At 37.7% G+C, this 22,414-nt stretch overlaps 1 protein-coding gene across 1 annotated transcript in view; it reads left to right on the top strand.

The window, feature by feature from the left end:
• Positions 1-22,414, top strand: part of NKAIN3 (sodium/potassium transporting ATPase interacting 3) — a 278,453-nt gene that overhangs the window by 133,973 nt on the left and 122,066 nt on the right. The window contains exon 4 of the mRNA XM_055318196.1: positions 2,955-3,152. Coding sequence (XP_055174171.1) covers positions 2,955-3,152 — 198 coding nt within the window. The remainder of the gene's footprint in view (positions 1-2,954; positions 3,153-22,414) is intronic.

Below are 22,414 nucleotides of genomic sequence, written 5' to 3'. Positions count from 1 at the left end.
GTGTAACAAACCAACAACCCAAAAAAGAAAAAAAAAAGTTGTAAAATGTTTTAATAGCGAGATAATCTGAGGTATACTTACAATAGTAGTTTTGTTACCAACCAGGATCCTTGGGCTCTCCAAGTAATAGAAATTGACCAGAGGCCAAGCAGGAAGTTCCAGGCAAGGCTTTATATTGGGGTTTATACCCCAGCCCAAGGGAGACAGCAGAAAGGAAAGTGTCCTTCAGACTGGGTTTCAGAACAAAGGCCAGGAAAAATTTTTTAAGGAGCTGAGACAGGAAAAGACTGACATTCAAGCATGTAGAGATGGGTATTTCTTGGCGCCTGCACACTTGCACGTGCCATGATCTCATGCTTCTTCACTCATCATATGTCTAATAAGCATGTTAACCCCCCCACACACATGATTTTTAGCATCTTACAAGGGGGAGGGGAAAGTTCAGTGCTGGGGCCCACCTTGCCACAGACTGGTTTGGTCTTCACCAATCTCCCAGTGGAGTCCCTCCTTTGGTGAACATCCTGCTTCCTCATTCCTACCAGATAAGCTACTCAAGAGGTATAGTTTCCACTATTGAGAAATGCTGGATTTCATGGGCAGGGTTGCCCTGTCTCAATTTGAATTCCTTGAGTTGAGGAGAACCTAAAACTGCAGAGTAGCTTTGCCTACTCAGATGAACTGGACGCACTTCTTACCTCATGGTTCATGTTCATATACAGCAGAGAATAACAGGGGAGAGTTTGCCCATTGTCCTTACTCAAAGAGGTCTCACACTGGTTGTTTTCAGCCCCCATCATATATATGGAAGGGCTTTCCATCTCTTTTTCCTTTAATATTTTATTGAAAAGCAATTTTCCAATACATAGTATAACACCCAGTGCTCATCCCATCAAGTGAAGGGCTTTCCATTTCATACCAGGTGCCTCTGTGTTTTCACAGTTCCAAAAATCAATTTCTGGTCCTTAGAATTTCTCTGTGCCATTCAGATAGGGACTGTCCTCATCTCACTGAGGTAGGGATGAGCATCATTTGTGTTGTATTAGGCAGCCCCTGGGCTTCTGAGCCAAGACCACCACCCCTTGGCAGTAGTGACACCAGAGCTTGCTCACTGGGAAATCAAGAAAGGCTGACCCTGCTCCTGTGGCTTCCCTGCAGGTGCAGTGTCCTAGTCCTTGGGCCCTCTTGCCCTCTCTCCATCATCACACTTCCTCCTTCTGGCTCCACCCTGCAGCTGCAATTTTTAGTTTTTTTGTGAGGCTATTTGTGAGCCTGGCTCTTCATCTATTCTTTTCAATCTATTGTTAAGGGAAAAACAGTATGATCTTAGTTGTACAAGGCTGACATTCCCCCCAAATTACTAAAAGGCATCTTTTGAGGATTAAACACCTGGGCTGTTGTTTCTGCTAAGAACTCCTGAAAGCTATTTTGATATGTAAATATCAAGGATTGCCTTCTTTATTCTTTTGCTGGAGCTGTCAGTGGTATTTTCTGGAAACAATTGAGGAGAAAGGACCCAGGCACCCAGGCGGACCAAAAAAGCAATTTTTAAAATTTATTCATTAAATTGGACAATTTATTTTACCTCTCTGTGACTTTATTTCCTTACCTGTGTTAGTTTCTTATGGCTGCTGTATAACAAGATACTACAAACCTGAGGTCTTAATGGAAACTTATTCTCACAGATCTGGAAGCCAGGAGTCTGAAATCTGATTCACTGCTCTGAAATCAAGGTGTTGACAGGGCCATGCTCCCTCTGGAGCTCTAGAACAGAATCCTTCCTTGTCTCTTCCACCTTCTAATGGCTGCCAACTTTCCCGGGCTTTTGGCCACATCACTCCACTCTCGGCCTCCATCGTCTCATTGCCTTCTCCTCTTTTTCTTTGTGTCTCATCTCCCTATGACTCCTTTTCATATGGATACATGTGATTGCATTTAGGGCCCACTCAGAGAATCCAAAGAAGGTCAGATTTACAGGTTCCAAGAAGTAGGACCTGAATGTCTTTTGGGAGGACTATTATTCAGCCTATTATAAATTGGGTTAGTAATAGTACTTGCATGAACATTAAAGGGTATAATATATGAAAAACGCTTAGAACTATGTCTAACATGCAAAAAAGCACTCATTATATGTTAGACCGTGATGGTGATCCCAACGATGATGAATAGGAAAATGCAGACAAAAAGTTTCAAAATGAACAAAGTAATTTTTAAAATGAACATACATAGATGGTCTTGTCTCTGGATTTTTTTTTTAATTTTATAAATTAATTTTTATTGGTGTTCAATTTACCAACATACAGAATAACACCCAGTGCTCATCCCGTCAAGTGTACCCCTCAGTGCCCGTCACCCATTCACCCCCACCCCCCGCCCTCCTCCCCCTCCACCACCCCTAGTTCATTTCCCAGAGTTAGAAGTCTTTATGTTCTGTCTCCCTTTCTGATATTTCTCACACATTTCTTCTCCCTTCCCTTATATTCCCTTTCACTATTATTCATATTCCCCAAATGAATGAGAACATACACTGTTTGTCCTTTTCCGGTTACTGTGGCCAAGTTCAAAAAGGGTGTTGCCTGAGTTCTCCTCTGGGATTTTGATGGAATCTTGTCTCACATTTAGATCTTTCATCTATTTTGAGTTTATCTTTGTGTATGGTGCAAGAGAGTGGTCCAGTTTCATTCTTCTGCATGTGGTTGTCTCTGGATTTTTAATGTGCACTAGTCTTAAATTGTTACTCTTCAAAGGACTTTATCTCTATATTAAACTATTATAATCCAATAGCTTAGATATAAGGTATAAAGAGCCATTTGTGGTTCTGCCTTTTGTTATTTTTCACTTGAAATTTAAATCATTTCAATAATTTTGTTCATCCAAAAATCTTCCTAAGGTTGAAAATCAAAGATGTGCTATGACAGGCTTGTCTTCTTGTGTTCTCTTGTCTTCTGCCCACCTAGGATACAGATCTGATGACATTCAACATTTCTGTACACCGGTCATGGTGGCGGGAGCATGGGCCTGGTTGTGTCCGAAGAGTGCTGCCTCCGTCAGCCCACGGCATGATGGATGACTACACATATGTCTCCGTCACAGGCTGCTTTGTTGACTTCCAGTACCTAGAGGTCATCCACAGTGCTGTCCAGATACTACTCTCTGTAAGTAGCATATTTGTATTGTTGCCTAATCAAGACTCTCCTTTATGGGCATTTTGTAAATAAACCTTTTGTCCACATCCATCTGGTAGATTATGCCTTAAATAAGCACATGGAGAATATCCTTTAAACAATGGAAATAGTAGCAAGTATGCTAATATCAGCTATACTTAATGAGGCTACATCTTTTCCTCTTGGTATCCAGGTACTTTGTTTTAGAACTAGTTAGTGAAAAAAAAAAAAAAGAACTAGTTAGTGATTATAGCTTCTAACTTAATACAGAATACACACCATTCAATGAAATAGCATCACTGTCCCCCAGAAATAGCCTGTACATTCTCTACTTTGGGCTCTTCTACTTACACTTCTGCTACTACTTCTACTTCCAAAGCATTCTTACTAATGCGCATTAATTCCAGAGAAAGAAGGATGCAAACACACCCAATGGCCTGTTCAATCTACTAAGCCTCATATTTCAAATAATAAATCCTTAAAAAACAAATCCCACCAAAGAGTTTTCCACATTGTGTTGCCTAAAATCTGGTGTCAAGACACACTTCCATATAAAGGAGCATAGAGAAGAAATGGCTTGAATGGACCACATAAGGTTCATGTGCTAGGAATCTGTTCATTTTTTTTCTACCAGATTGTCCCACCCGCAATTTGATTACAGCGTAAAGTGGAATTAACTTAGGATATGTACCATTATCAAGAATGATGTTCCTTTAAGATCCAACAAGGACTTGGAATGTTATTTGAATCATATGTAATAAAGCCATTTTTAATCACACTTTTCATATAAACCAACCATCTCTCTCAGTCCTCTGTCCAAATGGTTAGAGGTCGAGTCAGAAAAAAAAAGATACAGGCTCAATAGTAAATAAATAGACAACAGAAATATAAGAGGTGTGTGTCAGGGGCAGCCCAGGTGGCTCGGTGGTTTAGCGCTGCCTTCAGTCCAAGGAATGATCCTGGAGACCCGGGATCAAGTTCCACGTCGGACTACCTGCATGGAGCCTGCTTCCCCCTCTGTCTCTGCCTCTCTCTCTCTCTCTCTCTCTCTGTCTCTCATGAATAAATAAATAAAATCTTTAAAAAAAAAAGAGGTGTGTGTCAGTTAAGAATGTACCTTGGAATTATTTATAGAAAGAAGGTTGAAAAACCCTTGCTAGCACTTATTATATCGATTATCTACTGCTTCATAACACACCACTCCAAAATGGAATTACTTTGAGCAATATAAATGTATTGCTTAGAGTTCTGTGGATCAGGAATTTAGCAGGGTTCAGCTAAGTATTCTTCTGCTACACAGGATATGGTCCAAGGTCACTCATATGTACCTTTTAACCAGGAGCTCTGCTGGTGCTAGAATCTCTAAGAAGACCTCACTTATATGTCTGGTTCTAGCTATTGGACCATTCTCCTCCATATGGCTTGTTTTTTTGCAGAAACTTGACAGGCTTTCTTATAGCAAGGCAGCTAGGTTCCAAGAGAAGACCAACATGTAAGTGTTTATGCAGCTTCTACTTGAGTAATGCTTATTATTGTTCCATTGACTATAGCAAGCCATATGACCAAGCCCAAGTTGAATGTAGGGGGGTTGTTATGGAAAAGTGACAGTATCAGGAGCCATGGCTCATTTGGGGCTGGCCATGTAGCAGTCTTACCTCACTTGTATAATGTATGAATTATTGTTCTTTAACCTGCATATTCAAGTTTTTAAAAAGTGTTTTAGAGCATTTGAAATATAATTCTCTAGAAGGAATAAAGATTAGAATAAAAAATCAAAGAGAAGATTGTTTAGGATTCTAGTTCAATGAAAGACAAATTCTGCACTAAATAAAAAAGAAAGAAGTTGGGCCATGAGACTTAGGAATTTTCCTTCTGAGATGTAACAGGAAATCTGATTATTCATGGTTTTCATATATTGCCAATTGTCAATAGATGCTTATCATCTTTTCCTATTTTCTGGTCATTCTTTAATTTCCCAGTGGTTGCATATGAAACTGTGGTAAATATATATGTTTCAGTCATTGTTTTAAAAAAATATGGAGATAAATTTTTTCTTAAAAATTTTCACACTATTTTTAAGGTAAATGAGTACTCTTTTATTATATATTAGATTCTAAAGGTTTTTATTCTTTTTTGATTCTGAAGCATTTTTCTAGAATCTTTCATATCTGGACAGATCTCCCTCCTTTTAAAAAATTATTCATAGTAAATTGCTAACCACTTTGTGGAAGATAGCATAATGTTTAAATTTTTTAGAATGCAGCAGAATAGTGTGGAATCAGAAAGTCATTTTGCCATATCAAATGAATGGCAAGGTTATAGTATTTATTTGATAAGAGACTGAACTGGCACATAAAAACACACACTAAGGAGAAATACTAAATAAAATAAAATATATGTTGCCACCTCAAAGTACTCCTCAGTTATACATAATTCCTTGACATATTTGTTTAGGGAACATTCAAAACTGTCCACCTGCATATATAGACCTGACTGTACTAGTCAGCCTTCCAACAATAAAAGAATTAGTTGCTTGTTTCTGACTTTTCTTGGGTAATACACCTGTGAGACAAGATTTCCAATATTTTATCTTTTTATATTAAAATAGAATATACTCTGAAATTGTTTCACAATTGTCAAATTATTTATTATTGCGTGGTTACATGGGCTTTTTGTATTTTCCACTTATTTCTTAAAAATATGTTTATAATTATTGGAATTGCAATTTTTAATGTGATGACAAGGGAATACTTGCTGTAGCAGTTGCCTAACATGTGCTGAGATGTCTGTCTTATTCCTGAAAAGGGGGGTGATGGTTGCAGCCTATGCTGCGTGGGCACCAACTTTGCAAACAGATAAAGGGTTTGAGATGGCAATAGAGGCACAGAGAGATCTAGAAAGATACGGGGAGAGGCCAATGGAGGTGGGCAGGATTATGGAGAGCTGTCTCAGGGCTCAAAGGCAGCAGCTCTCTGGCAAATGAGAGGGAAGTATTTGAATGATATGCCCATGATACAGCTCTGCTCTGCTGATGAATCTTGCCTGTACAATTGTCCCACCTGAGCGTAGAGCTTGGAACTGAAAAAAATGAAATCCCAGTCATAACCATCTACAGGGACTATGTACAAGCTTGACAAAAACAAACCAACAAAAAATAGCAGAATTTGGAAAGAAGGCAATGGCCTGGCATCCCCTGTGGGACCACGTGCCCAGCTCAACTGGCCCCAGCACAGAAGCTCTGGCCTCCACCCTGGGCCAATGCCACTGTCCCTGCAGAGCAGCACCCTGCCTTGGGCTTCCCTCCCAGGCACCCAGGATGAGCAGAAGAGAGAAAGTGGAAGTCAGAGAAGAGGTTCCTATCACCCAGATCTCACCGAAGCCTGTAGCTTTGGGGCTCCTGCAAAATTTTAACCCCACCGAGTTAAACTTTAACGTAGAATCCAAAGAAAAACTGGACAATATTAGGAAAGAAACAAAATCAAATCCATGGAGGAGATGACAAGTCGAGTGTGCTAGCTATGGTTCAAGCTGTTAGTCCCTCCTCTCTGTGAGCACAGACTTCGGTTCATATGCTCATCATTTCTACCGGAAGGATGGCCAGTAACTTCCTAAATAGTCTTCCTGGCCCCAGTTCTGCCTCACCCATCACACGGATACTTGCTTCCCTTGGGGACGGGAATGATTACAAAGTGCCAATCTGATCACTCACTTTTCTTCTGATCACCAGCCAAAGATTCCCATTACCTTCAAGATGAAATCTGAATTAATATCTTATTACATGAGGACTTCAGGACCTGCCCCCTGTAGGATTCCCATGCACATCTCCCAACACTCCCCTAAAGTAGCCTACCTGCCATCTTCACAGAACATGATAGGTTTGCAAGCATGGCAGGTCTCCCAGCATGCAGCACTGTGCTTGGAATGCCTCTCCACCCACCTTCCTCCCTCTCAGGTCTCCAGCCACCTGGCCACAGTCCACTAGTAGATACCCTTTCCCCCAAAGTTTCAGGACATGTTAATTTTTTAAATAGATAATACATTCAGTCCAAAAACATAAAAATGTATATAGTGAAAGTACTCCCTCTTACCTTTGTGCACCCCTTTGTCTGGTTTCCTCATCTCTGCTCCCCAATGGGCAACCACTTTTGTTTTGTTTGTTTTTTAATGCTATGCACATGATTCCAAAGTGTCTATGTGAAATTCAAGAAAATGTGATTATCTTCCTTGCCCCCCACAAAAGACAGCATATGACATGTACTCTTCTGATGTCTTCCTTTTTTCTACTTATCATATATTTTGGAGCTATTTCTGTATCAGAACATCAGTGGTTCATTGTTTATTTAATGCCCCCCCCCACTGATGAACATTTAAATTGTTAACCTCATCTGAATATAATGATGTTGGATGTATAGAACATAAATATCACATAGCTAACATAATATATAATAAATAGTATAATATAATACCAATCATCATAGTTATATGTTATTAACTATTATGCATAGCGTTAAACTAAATAATTGTGTGCATGCACAGTAAGAACATTTCCCAAACCTGCCCTTCTCACTCACCTCCAAGTGTAGTAGATGGCCTATCATGAGAGAAGTTTTATAATCACTGAGTCTCTGGTCTGTCTACCAGAATGAAAGCCCCTTGAAGACTAGAGTTGTGCCCTTTTCCACTTGTTCATTTCTGTAGTACCAGTGAGTAGCTGAGTGATGGCACGTGAATACTTGGTGAATGAAAAAATGGCCAAGAAACAAGAGATTCAAAGTCTGACGTGGTAAACACAAAAGGAAGAATCCACTTGACCAAAAATGGCAGGAATGTGCACTGACAAAATGCAAGAGGCAGGATGAACTTGAACTTCATCTGGGGAACGAAGGGCATGTATGCAAAATGTTCAGCACAGTGCATAACACAGAGGCACTCAGTAAATATTAGCTTTGTATTGCTGTTACTGAGTTCCTACTACAATTGCTCCATACCTTTCCCTTTCCTATGCAAGCTGGTCCTTGTTCAAAAGCCAAAGGCTCCATCCTGATAGACTGTATCTACTGAACTCCTAGGTCTTTAATCCCACACCTGACACCCATTTCCTGCATGAAAAATGTCATTTCTATGATCTTCATAGGACACTCAATCATAAATTTTTATTCTGAGGAGTGAACATTTATTTAACATGTATTTATTTTCCTCATTCTGGTTTCCTAAAGTCCTTCCCTACCCATGCTGCTTGAGAGCATTTGGCTGACCGAATAAACTCCTATTTTCATGAAAAATTTCAGAATTATTTATCATAGTGAAACCATGATTGAAGTAGTAAGTTAAAGGCCAGTAGCAAGCTCCCAAATGCTGTGGCTTTGACTCCTTATTTACCCTGTATCCCTGATGCCTACGGCTATACCTAACTCAGAGTGGCCACTCATTCAGAGTTGTTGAGTAAATTATATAAATTTTCTAGATTTTTAGTTTTATAAAACACAGAGTGCATAATGTATAAACATTGAATATAATTTACTGAGGCTACATCTTAATTTTGTTTCATACCATTTGGTAAAGAAAACCTATCCAAACAACATGCTTCCAAATTATTTCTGATTCAGATGCTATTTGTTTGGATTGGTGAAAGAATACCCAGGTGCACAGAAAAGGAAAGTCAGTCTGCTCCAAGACCATAACTCTCCCTGTGAATTTGTTCTTCCAAGTCTGTGTGTTTTGTATTTGAGCAGGCCTCCACTAGTCTAGTTACTTTGGTCCCATTAAGGAGAACATCAAAACAGTTTCTGGTGAAAATGTAAAATTATGTCCAGTTAAATTCCAAGCACTATACTGTACATATTTTCAAAATCAGATTTCCATTCTGGAAATTTAACACCACAGATTTAAACATGAAACTTACATATGAAATTAAATACTACAACCCAGAATGCAGTGTTTCCTTTTTCCACTAAAGAATATAGATAAAATATTTCTGATTGAAAGAATCTCTTTAACCAATTAATCTCATTCTACAATGTTATGTTTTACTCACCTAATTACCAAACATCTGAACATGAAATCTTAAAAACTAAAATGAAACAAATAATGAAAAGTCATATTTGTATCACATACAATGAACAAAGGATCATTATCAATAACATATATTTAGGAATGCCTGGGTGGCTCAGCGGTTGAGCGTCTGCTTTCGGCTCAGAGTGTGATCCCAGACTTTGGGATCGAGTCCCACATCGGGCTTCCTGCATAGAGCCTGCTTCTCCCTCTGCCTGTGTCTCTGCCCCTCTCTCTGTGTCTCTCATGAGTAAATAAATAAAATATTTTTTAAATAAATAACACGATATTTAAATGAATAATAAAAACAATGAAATTTAATCATTGAGGCAATGAAGGATATGAACAAATGTAATTACATAAGATTCAAATTATAAACAAAGGTGTAAAATATGATTATTTTCAATAGTAGCTTGATATGTACAAATTAAATTTACACTAATTTAACAACTTTAAAAACAATAATACATAGTATTGAGGTAAATTTTTATTAACTTATTGGTAAATGCAGTCTTTATTGTGAGGCCCATTAAAATGTCTGTACCTTTTGTCCCTGTAAGCTCACTCAGTGGAATTTCTCCCAAGAAAATAATTCAACGGAAACAAAGAGCTACCTGCATGATGTTCTTTTCACTGTTATTTATAATAGTGAACCTAGGTATGTCTAAACATATCCTGTTCAAGACAGTATAACAATTTACAGTACATCAACATGATCACTGGATAGATAGCAATAACTATGATAATTTAATACAAAATTTTATACTAAAACATGGAAAGGATTTCTGATTTAAATAAGCAGTCAAGGAAAAGAAGTAAGATGCAAAAGACAGATGTGGAATTATGTGTTTTCTCCCAAAATGTTTTTAAATATTGTATCACATTTTTAACATACTGTTTAATTGTCACATAATTTGAATAGGAGAGTGGAAGAGATATTATGTTTGTTTTTCTTAGATCATTAAACATTCCTAAATCTCATAATATTTACGTGATCATTTGGAGGCACTTTTAAATCTATGTTATTACAAGTTATTCCATTTTAGTAGACTGCTCTGTTCTGAGGTCAGTAATAATAAATATGTAACTTAAGGCTCTTTTTCAATTTTTGGCATTAGTTATTTGCTGGCAAACAGATCCATATACTCATGTTAACCATTAAACAACATCTAGATAGACAATTAGATAAATATTTTAAGGACCTTATTTTTTAAAACTACTAGACGAATTCTAACCTGTAGACCTGGAAGAGATATTGAAAACTCACCTATCTCCCCGGAGATAGTTTTACACACATATGGTCTTGAATCCTTGCTGTCAACATATTCTCCTTCATATCTGATAGGTGACAGCGTTTCATTCTTTAACATCTTTGGAGGCTGTCCCCATGGTCAGATCTGGGGCCCAGAGCACTCTGAGAATGGCTTTTCTAACATCCCCATTCTGTTTACACGTCAGTGTTCATCACTGTTCTCTGCCCTTTATATCAGACACATTCCGCTTAAAGATAAATTAAAACTCTATAGAGCGAAAAGTAACATTAGACCACAAGGTATCCTGCAGAATCTGTACCCTCAGAAGGCTGCATGGGTATCTGTTCCATCTGCTTAGAGTAAACGGCCCCATGACAGGAGCAGATAATACTATTGCTAATTCACTAACATATGCTCACACAGTGTAAGAATGAAAGTCAAAAGATAAGCTTTGAAATAAGTTTCACTTACTATGAATTATATTCCTCCAAAAATGTGAATACAGCAAAAAGAAGGGTTTTTTGTTGTTGTTGTTGTTGTTGTTTTGTTTTTGTATATTAGCTTTTATATTTATTTAACCTGCTCCCAATATTTTTGAAGCTTCTCTGAGTGCTTTGCAAATATGAACTCATTTAATCTTTAAAATGGCCCAAGAAGAAAGTATTATTTTATTCATTTCTCCAGTGTGGAAACTGAGATGTATGGAGAAATTCAGCAATTTTCCCAAGGTCACACGGCTTGTAATGAGCGAAGCTGACCTCAAACCCAGGCAGATGGAATCCAGAGTCCATGGTCTTAACTACTTTGTTGTGCTTCCTTATGACATTGGAAAGAGCCTCTAATTTCCTGACAGCCCTTTGCCGAGGTCAGTGGTAAACTCCCTCGGAGTTGTGGGGCTGTGAATCTCCTCTTGTGTTGATGGGTTTACTGACAACTCCAGTATTTTAAAATAAAAGAGAGCAATTAATAATTATCCAATAGCTAAAAGATTTATGAAGTGAATAGTTCAAAATGTTCCCTTCACCCTTGAAAATATCTGTTTTTAAGATTTTATTTATTTGTTTGTTTACTTGAGACAGAGGAAGCATGAGGGGAGGTGCAGATGAGGAGGGAGAAGGAGAGAATCTCAAGCAGACTCCCCTCTGAGTCCAAAGGCTGACACAGGGCTCAATCCCAGGACCCTGAGATCATGACCTGAGCCAAAACCAAGAGTCAGATAATTAACTGACTGAGCCACCTAGGTGCCCTGAAACTGTCTAACTACCTTTTTGTTGTTTTTTTTTTTAAAAAAAGGGGGTAGGGATCCCTGGGTGGCGTAGCAGTTTAGCGCCTGCCTTTGGCCCAGGGTGCGATCCTGGAGACCGGGGATCGAGTCCTGCGTCAGGCTCCCTGCATGGAACCTGCTTCTCCCTCTGCCTGTGTCTCTGCCTCTCTCTCTCTCTCTCTCTCTCTCTCTCTCTCTCTGTGTGTGTGTGTGACTATCATAAATAAATAAATTTTTTTTAAAAAATGGAAGATTTCAATGCATAAAATGCTAAGTATATCACATTCCTTTTTTCATTGCTTTGCTTGCTGGGCCTTTCTAGACACTACTAAGAGGAAATAAATCATAATCAACCTACCACCTAAACTCTTCGTAGAATCACTCTTTCCCATTGAATCCATTTTTACATGAAATAGATGGTTTCTGTCTGTGCCAAAATGTGAGCCATTTTTAAGTGTTACCTAGAAGTATTAGTATTTACTTTAGTTACTCCCTATACACCATCTTTGATCTCTGTATTCAGTTCCATCCTCAGAAAACTGAGTCAACAGTTCATTCAGAGGCCCATAAGGGAACCATTTATCGGACCACCAGAATACTGGGAAGTGTTCGTGGTTGTGGGGGCAGAATTGCCATGTTGACAACACTAAAAAGGTTTTGGCAGAGACATTTGTGTTCAGGAACCAGGAATATGTCTGGTCAGTAAAGTCGCTTGGGTTTGAAAGTGATTGTCTTGTGAACTATAGTTGTAAGTAATGTCTTTCTTGTTATTCATGCCTTTGCAGTGTATGTTCTCTGACTTTGAAATGTGCATACATGTTTTAAAGCCTTTACTGGAATATAATTCACATGCCTACAATACATCCATTTCAATCACACAGTTTAGAAGTTTTCAGTTCACAGATACGGCAGCCATCAGCATAGTCAATTTCAGAATGTATTCATCACCTTGAAAAGAAACCTTGACCCTTTAGCTATTACCATCTATCCTTTCTTTCTCCCCCAATCCTAAGCATCAACTACACTACTTTCTGTTTTTATGGACTTGGCTATTCTGGTCATTCCATATAAATGAAATCATGTAATATGTGGCTGTTTTGTGTCTGGCTTCTTTCACTCTGAATGTTTGCAAGGTTTCCTCATGCATCTTGTAGAAGAACTGTATTCCTTTTTATGGCTGAATAATACTCTTTCCTATATTCACTTTTAATATTTTTGTCTAACACTTGTACAGTATTTAACAGAATTTTCAGAAATGCAAATCCTAAATTTAAAAAAAAAAGGAAATGCAATTCCTGTTCACTGATAAAAACTTAAGTGAAATTTGGCACAATCTACCATATATTTTGACTACGTATATATCCATGTTTTGGAAACCTTTAGATTACAGATAGCAATTTTCAGCTCATAGATGTTTCATCTTACATAAATCAGTATTAATATCTGTCACTTGTACTCAGCATCTGGGGTTTTAACAACCTAAAACATGTACACATTTAAAGTTCATATTTTTCTTATACCATAGCATTCTCCCTAATAGTATGTGTATGATTGGATTTTTTTCTGTATGTTAACCAGTTATCACAGACCTTTATGTCTCAAACCACAAATTCCATACCATTTCCAAACAACAGAACTAAGTCTCACAAGGGCCGGGCATTCATGATTATCCCAGGCATGTTTGCAGTTTTCATAAATTATTACTGCCCTACTGGTTTCAAATAATCTGCTAGACATTGATTATTAAATGCAAAAGTGAGTTATAACATTTGGTAGGCTTAAATACAATTTCATCAGAGAAATGTAAAGCTTAATTAGAAATCATATCTAGCACAAAAATCATTATATAGGAAATCTGAGATATGTTTAATAATTAATCAAAGTAAACATTGCGACTTGGGCTTATGGAGATGTTAGAAGCAAGAAAGCTAATTTTATTGATGCTTTACTTAGGGTAATTTAATGTCATTCAGCTGTTGGCAGACATTTCATCTTTAGCCTTAGGTAGAATTAATTATTAGGTAAAAAGAAAAAGTAGCTTTCATAATGATAAGAATTAATTCAAAAACATTTACACTCTCCTTTTAGAAGACCAAATTTTGTACAAATTCCCTAAAGAACATCTTTTGTCATTTGTTGTGTTCTTTCTAAATGAAAACAAGCTGTACATCATTCATTCAGAAAAATATATTCAGTAAGCCCCCTCTTCTATACAAAGCACCATGCTAGGAGCTTTGGGGAGGAAAGGATGGGGATGAACCAAAGTAGAACTTGACATAGTCCTTCCCGAGGTATCATTCAGTCTATTAGCGAAGATTGGCAGGCAAGCAAAATATCAGCTTTCAGAATGCCCAAAGGGATAGAGTGCTGGGACTTCACTGAACTTGCAGGACAGTTTTATGACTGGTTTTGTGTTATTTGCTAATAAATACTGTCTCGTGTGTGGCAAAGTTTATACCAGACTTGCTTGCTTTATGGTAGCAAGATTGTGGGAGAAAAAAAACTGTGTTCCTTGACTTCCTCTAAATACCTACCCAAAAAAGACTTAATGATTATAAATGATCAAATCGGTTTAGTCAATACTTAGCAGAGTAGCCGGAGAAGATGTCTCTTAGGAAGAAGCATTGAGCTGACATACAAATGAAGTCAATTAGGGTAGAGCTAGGAATATTCCAGAGGAAACAGAAAGATCTGCACAGCCAGAGCCTAGAGAACAAGTGAGTGAGTAGTGAAAGATGAAATGAGAGAAGTAGGTAGGAGTTAGAGAAGCCATGGTACAGAATTTGAGTTGGATTATAAGACACTGGCAAGATACTATTATGTTTCAACCAAGAGAGTGATATGATCTATGTTTAGGAAAGCAACTCTGGAGCTGTTTGAAGAATGGATTGGAGAACAAGGATGAAATAAAATAAGCCAATTTGATGGCTATTCCAATAGACCACCTGAGAAAGGATGGTGACTTGGACTTGAGTTGTGGCCATGGAAGTAGATACGCCAAACAGGAGTCCTTGCAGGATGAGAGCAAGTGGCATGTGAGGAAAAGGAAGAAATAAGGATGGAGCTTAGGGTTTGGATTTGAGCACTAGATAATGCTGCTAGTTACTGAGACGAGTCTGGGAATCTTGTTTTACTGGTAGCTTTTATCTCTGCTTGACATGTAAAACAAAAGCAATCAAACACAGATTATTTTTTTAAGTTTAATAATTAAAAGAATATTTCCAGATTTATCATGAAACTTAAAACACAGTCAGCCATCTAAAAGTAGAAGATATGCCTCCTTAGACTGAAAAATCTTGCCATTCTAATGGTTCAGAATTATCACTTTACAATGGTTTAAAGTAACTAGTGCGATAATGGCCATTCACATTTGACTAAGCTGATAGCAAAAAAGCTATGAAGAAGGTGATACTCTTTATTTAAATTAATCAATGTAAATAGCTCTTTCATTTAAAATTGATTTATATAAAATTTGAGCAAATATTTGCAGTGCATAATTACTACTTAGTAGCAAAGATAATCAGGAAGTCCTGTGGACAATGAAACGTGAACAATTAAAATCTTTAAGATACGCAAAGTTTTTAATAATAAGCAAAACTAATCCAAATAAATAGAAAACTGTGTTATAATGTTTAGCTATAAAAGGATTTTTTTAAGATTTTTTATTTATTTATTCATAAGAGACAGAGAGAGAGAGAGAGAGGCAGAGACACAGGCAGAGGAAGAAGCAGGCTCCATGCAGGGAGCCTGATGTGGGACTCGATCCTGGGTCTCCAGGATCACACCCTGGGCCAAAGGCAAGCACTAAACCCCTGAGCCACCCAGGGATCCCCCGTAAAAGGATTCTAAAGACAATGTTAATAATAAAAAGAATCACAGGTATCATTACTGGGTATATACTATGTGCCTTGGCATCTCCTTTTGAAGTGTTACCTTGCATAATCTTGCATAATCTTCTCAGGAATAATGAAAGGTAGGCTGTATTATCTCTACTTATATATGAAGAAACTGTGGCATGAAATAAATATCTTGTCCAAGATCCTGTGGTCAGTGATTGGGGAGGAGACATCAAACTTTGTTCTTATGTATCCCAAAACTATTATGCTTATTGAGGATATTTCATTAATACATAAAACAAAAGGTAATATAGATCTAAATACATCTTTTCATGTATGCTTTGGAAAGATATTAAAGTTCTAAAATATCAATTTGCAAATCTTGTCCATTTATTTCACAATTTTGTGTAAGTCCACATCTTTAAATTGTGAGATTTTTGTGTCCTACATGTACTGGACAGAGGAAACAAATTATATTCCAGTTATTATTAATATCAAATTATTCTTGTTAGTGGAATAAATCATCAGAACAAAACCAAAACTACCAAGTAATGCTTTCAGGTGGGGCTTTGGAAGACCTTTATGAATATTAAATCATGTTGGGTTCTGGGTCTGCATGAAAAACAAAGAGGAAAATCAGTGAAGATTCAATTTGTAAAGAGTTTTCAGTTTCTTAACCTAGAACACCTTCTCAACCTGTCAATACTTCTTCAGCCTCTGTAACTTTCAGACTGATGGAAAGACCGTGCTTAAGCAAAATTCACCTGCTTCTAATCCAGACATGTTTTCTCATTTGACTCTTTCTTTCCTGGAGGAGACATGATATATTCAATCTGAATTTTCTTTCCTGGCCATTGAGTCAATTTATATTTGTATAGGAGCTACACTGTAAAAAAGGACTTAATAAAAATTCAACGACTTTTATATGACAAGAAGTTAATTGTCAATATATAACTATATGTATATAATTTCCATTAAGTGAAACTTTTTCATCTCTTATATTAAACCAGTATTTTATATTTTATTTCAGCATGGGATTTGTTTCTATGAAATTAGTGTTTATGTTCAAATTATAATAGATTTTATTTTTATTTATTTTTTAAAATATTTATTTATTTATTCATGAGACACACAGACTGAGAGAGAGAAGCAGAGACATAGGCAGAGGGAGAAGCAGGCCCCTCGCAAGCCCCATGTGGGACTGCATCCCAGATCCCAGGATCACAACCTGAGCTGAAGGCAGGCACCCAACCGCTGAGCCACCCAGGCGTCCCAGATCTTATTTTTAGAATATACTTGGAAAAGCAGTTAGAATTTTACTAATGCTATGGTCTGAATATTTGTGCCCCCCGCCCCAAATTTTTATGCTGAAATCCTAACCTGCTAAGATTATGGTATCAGGAGGTGGGGCCTTATGGGAGGTGCTTAAGCAGTATAAGTGGAGCCCTCATAAATGGGATTAGTGTGGTATGAAAGGGGCTCCAGAAAGACCCTTAGCCCCTTCCAACATGTGAGGACATAGTGAGAAGGTGTTGTCAATGAACCAGGAAGAGGACCCTCACCCAACCACACTGGTACCTTGATCTGGGACGTTCCAGTCTCTAAAATTGTAAGAAATCAAATTTTTGTTGTTTATTAGTTACTCCATCTGTGGTATTTTATTATAGCAGCTTGAATGGACTAAGACAACTGAGTCAGACCAAAATATTTACTTCTAAACTCTTCAGCACTACTTTGCAAGTGACTTGAATCTTCATTGTTTGTTTCATTTGTAATTATCAGCAACAGATATTAATTGACAATTTACTTTTGGCCTAGCACTAAAGTAGGTAGATTCTCTATCTCGGTACTACAGGTATAAGACATGTTGACACAGCCTAACACTCATAATTGTTGGTGATTAGAAAGAATAGTACAGAGGAAAAGAGTGAAGGAATAAATATCTAATAATTATTAGGTATAGGCTTTGTTCTACACACTGTATAAATATTAAGTCATTTAATCTTCTTAGCAATTCTATTATCCCCATTTTTCAAATAGGGAAAGTAAGGAAGAAAATGCTATACACCTTGCCCAAGGTCACCCAGATAACACATAGTAGAACTGAGATTGAAACGAGGTAGTCTGGCTCAAAAACACATATTGTTTAAAGCCTCTGGTTTTTGATCTTCCAACAGAGATTGCCTTCAGAATTGGCTTCCAATTAGATAAAACAGACATTTCAAATCCTCTTTGAAATTCAGAGATGGGAGATGTTCTGGTTACCCTGAACCAGATGGTGAAACAAGGCCTTCAGTGCAGATAGTTGCCTTAGGAGGTGATCCGAAGGAAACACAGGAAAAAAGGAATGAGAAAAGCTAGTGAAGAGTGGGTTGTTGAACAAGTTATTACTGTGAGCTCAGAGTTCAAGATCCTGGGGATCATCCCTTAGTTCTGTGTGTATGTCCCCATCCTCTCAACTTGAGTGCTTCCTTAAGAATATTAAATCCCTGGCATTCCGGGATGCCCTGCCCAAGATGTGAGCAGGATGTTTTGGGGCCAGAGAAATCTCTCAAGCCAAGAATCATGGAAGTCAGTGTGCAGGAGAACTGTCCACTGACGTTTCAGGGTAACTCACAGGTGGGTTAACAGAGTAGGGAGAAGAGGATAATAGTACACACTACAGTAAGGAACAGCAGACATCTATTGCCTTTGCCTGTCATCTTCCATATCCCTAACTTTTGATGACAGGACTTCAATTGCCTTGTAGTTAGACACACATCCATTCTCCCTCTGCATGTTAAAGGTGGGCTCTGGTTAGGGCAAGACTGACTCCACTACCCTCTAGCTCCAGGGTAAAACATGAATCCTAAGATTTTTCAGTCAGCATATTCCTTCCCCTGGACCCAGTGACTGGTTCATAAATAGTCCTATAAGCTTATTTCTGAGATTCATCTGTACTATTTTTTTAATAATGCCTTTCCATTTTTTAAATTTAGCTCTTTAAAAAAAACATTTTATTTATTTATGAGAGAGATTGAGAGGCAGAGACATAGACAGAGGGAGAAGCAGGCTCCATGCAGGAAGCCTGATATGGGACTCAATCCCAGGACTCCAGGATCATGCCCTGAGCCAAAGGCAGATGCTCAACTCCTGAGCCACCCAGGCATCCCTCAGCTGTACAATTCTCACCTTTTAGGAAATATAAATTTTTTCCTTCCAAGGTTGCTGAATTGGGAGGGCTTGGATTTGTAGATGGAAACAGCCATTGTGTAGACAGGGCCTATCTGAGAGAAAAACAGATCTGTAAAAAAAGAAAGGACATACAGACACAGAGGAATACAGGCATAGTAGTTCTGAATTGAGTCCTACCCTAACTAGTCTTACGCATGGACTTTTCAATTACAAGTCAATACAAGTCTTACACATGGGGATCCCTGGGTGGTGCAGCGGTTTGGCGCCTGCCTTTGGTCCAGGGTGCAATCCTGGAGATCCGGGATCGAATCCCATATCGGGCTCCCGGTGCATGGAGCCTGCTTCTCCCTCTGCCTGTGTCTCTGCCTCTCTCTCTCTCTCTCTCTCTCTGTGACTATCATAAATAAATAAAAATTAAAAAAAATTAAAAAAAAGCCTTACACATGGACTTTTCAATTACAATAAATTCTCTTTTCTGCTTAATTTCAGAAGAATTTCTCCTGCCTATACCACTTTTCCATAATATTTTTGAATGCCTGAACTTAACTTCTGTTTACTGCCTATTTACTTAAAAGTTCAGAATTTTTGATTGAAAGGGATCTTTGAAGCCATATAAGCCAGTCTTCCTCATGGTCTACAGTTGTGCTATGCAATGTGGCAGGCAAATGTCATGAGGCAGATGAAATGTGGTATGTCCAAACTGAGATGTGCTGTAAATGTAATACACACACTGAATTTTGAACACCTAGTACATAATAAATGTAAAGATATCCCATTGATCATTTTTCTATATTGATTATATGTTGAAATAAAAAGTATTTGGGATATATATTAGGTTAAACAGAATATATAATTAAAATTAATTTATCTTCTTTTTTTTTGAAGTGGTCACTAGACAATTTAACATCATATATGCAGCTCACACTATATTCCTATTGGACAATGCTGATCTGTGGCTTCCCTAACAAATTGTAATGCAGACTTTCCTTGAACATGCAGCTCATTACCCCTCTAGGCTGCCCCATCCATTATTAGGCTGTTCTAAGTGTTAAAAATTATTGTCTGTAGATCCAAGATCCATCACCCTGAAACTTCCAACTATTGGCACTAGTTTTGCCTCCTGAGTAGGACAGAGTATTTCCTCCTCATTCATATCCAGCTTTTCTGGTTTGTTACTGGAAGATTACCATACAGCATATCTTTCACTATCTTATCTCATAGGACATCACAGACATTTTGACTGGTGCTTTGCTGACAGGATCCCGTATTCGCATTAGCAACTGTTGCAGATTTATTAGCTATAATCTTTTTATGTTGAATGCAAAACCTGGCTCCATGCCCTTCTTGTAAAGCTATAGGCAAGGTATAGATTTCTGTTTGGAACCTAGAAAGCTCTCTCTAGCCCCATAAGGTGTGACCTGGAGAGAAGTTAAGGTCATCCAGTAGGGATGTTTTCTCATGCCCTGAGTTTAATCTTGAGAAATGGACATGGACTTCAAGCTGAGAAGAGGACAGTTGTCAAAAGGAAATGGCAGTTCTGAGTCCATTTTTGGCAAACAAGAGTTTATTCTGGTATAACCTGCTCCAACCCAGGCTTTATGAAGGCAGACTGGTTGTAACTCTGGATGAAATAGCTTCTTTGTCATTAGTATCCTTAAAGAAGTACACAGAAATGTAATGTCCTTTTTAAATTCAAAAATAAAATAAGTAGAACGCTGCAAATTGCTACTTAAGTATGTAATGAAGATGTCAAGTTTCAGGTTCTTGATGCTTGCTTTTATGATCAAATAGAATTCACATCTTTCGGGACACTTGGTGGCTCAGTGGTTGAGCGTCTGCCTTCAGCTCTGGGCGTGATCCTGGGATCCGGGATCGAGTCTGCATTGGGCCCCTTGCAGGGAGCCTGCTTTTCCCTCTGCTTATATCTCTGCCTCTCTCTGTGTGTCTCTCATGAATAAATAATCTTAAAAAAAATTCACATCTTTCAAGTTAGGGTCATAGTTTAAAATACTTATCATCTGTGGTTCTAACATAGTCATTGCAAAGTTGTGGGCATCCATGATAAGTCCTTTTAATTAGTATTCCTTACATTTAAGAATACTGACATTCTTGAAAACAAAAACTTATCTGCCCAAAACTTTTCATTTCATATAATTCCAATGTAGATTTCATCACTATCCTCTAAATCCACATTTTACTCTAGTGATCAGATGGAATTTTTTTCTTGTCTAGGGAAAGCTTTTTATTGCAAATAAATTTCCTAAAGGAGAAGTTAAGCAAGACAAGTTCATGCCAGGCACTAATTAAAGCATCCAGGTTTTGTAGACACAATAATATACCCTGATTATCCAGACAAGTAACTTAGGAAGTAATAAATTGAGGGGCAATGAATCTAATTCAATATATCAATTGGTGCTAACGCATTTCAGTGCCCTTTCAACATCCATATTTGTCCTGTTTCAGTTCATATCAACATCCAGATAAAAATTCTGTCTACATAATGTCCAAAGCATTCAGTTGATTCAATTCATTCAATTCAGTTAATTCAATATGAAAAAAAATTCACCAACAAATTGACAAGTTAATTTTTCTAAAAGAGTTGATCAAAACAGTCTCAGCCTAAGATTTTAGAAAGATAATCTTAAAAAGCCAGAGCTTTGATCCTATCTCATTTTTCCTTCAATAAGTCATTGTACTGCTTCTCCTCACTTAAAAGATAGTTTTCTTTAATATTATGTAGTTTCTCTTTTCTCCCAGTACAATGAGCCTTCTCTATGCCATCAAATCCAAAATTTCTAAAATCTCATTGTCCATAGCCTAATATGTTGAAAGAGTTAAGATGATATTTCTAAGCAGTTTAGAGATTCAGTCATCCTCTGAAAATCTTCCTAAATTTGTACCTTTCCAGCCTCCCACCACAGAATAGATAATCTCTGAGGTCCCCAATGACTTTATGCGATAGATGGATCCTAAGGTGACCCTCAATTACTTTCTCCTTTTAGTATTTATGCCCTTATATGATTGCCTTTCCTCGAGTGTGGGCAGTGCCTGGGACTTGTTTCTAACCAACAGAATATGGCGAGATGATATGTACATCTCATGATACCTTACATTATATGGCAAAGTAATGAGATGTCACCCCCTTGATTGTTTTATGTTATATAAAAGTGGGAGGCTGCACGTGTGCAGGATAGAGTCAAGCAGGCACAAAGGTCTCCAAACATCACTGGCTGACTGAGTGATTGCACACATATCAAAGAAAGACCTAAAGGGCATGGAAGTAGATAAAATCCAGGGCAGATCTGAAAATTGCCTAAATGTTTAGTGTACTCTGTAACCCACACATAGATGCATCAGCTGAGTGTAGAAGATTTGCTAGTATTAGGTGTTGAAGCAAACCTCTTATCAATCATTGATCAACTACTAGGCTTTGCAAACATAGTAATGAGCTCTAGGATCCCTGGATAAAAAATATATAATAGGCTTTTTTTTTTAACTAAGCAGAGAAGACTTTAGCAATCACATACCAAGTTACATACCAACAAGATTAGACCCAGACAAGTTAGTTTAAAATAAAACAAAATAAACTGACAACCGACAGGGGATAAAATGTAGAATCTAGATTTGCTATAATGTATTATCTAAAATGTCCGATTTTCAACAACAACAAGAATG

The sequence above is a fragment of the Nyctereutes procyonoides genome, unplaced genomic scaffold (genome assembly GCF_905146905.1).
Source record: "Nyctereutes procyonoides isolate TBG_1078 unplaced genomic scaffold, NYPRO_anot_genome, whole genome shotgun sequence".
Classification (NCBI taxonomy): domain Eukaryota; kingdom Metazoa; phylum Chordata; class Mammalia; order Carnivora; family Canidae; genus Nyctereutes; species Nyctereutes procyonoides.
This window is presented reverse-complemented; position numbering and strand designations above follow the sequence as displayed.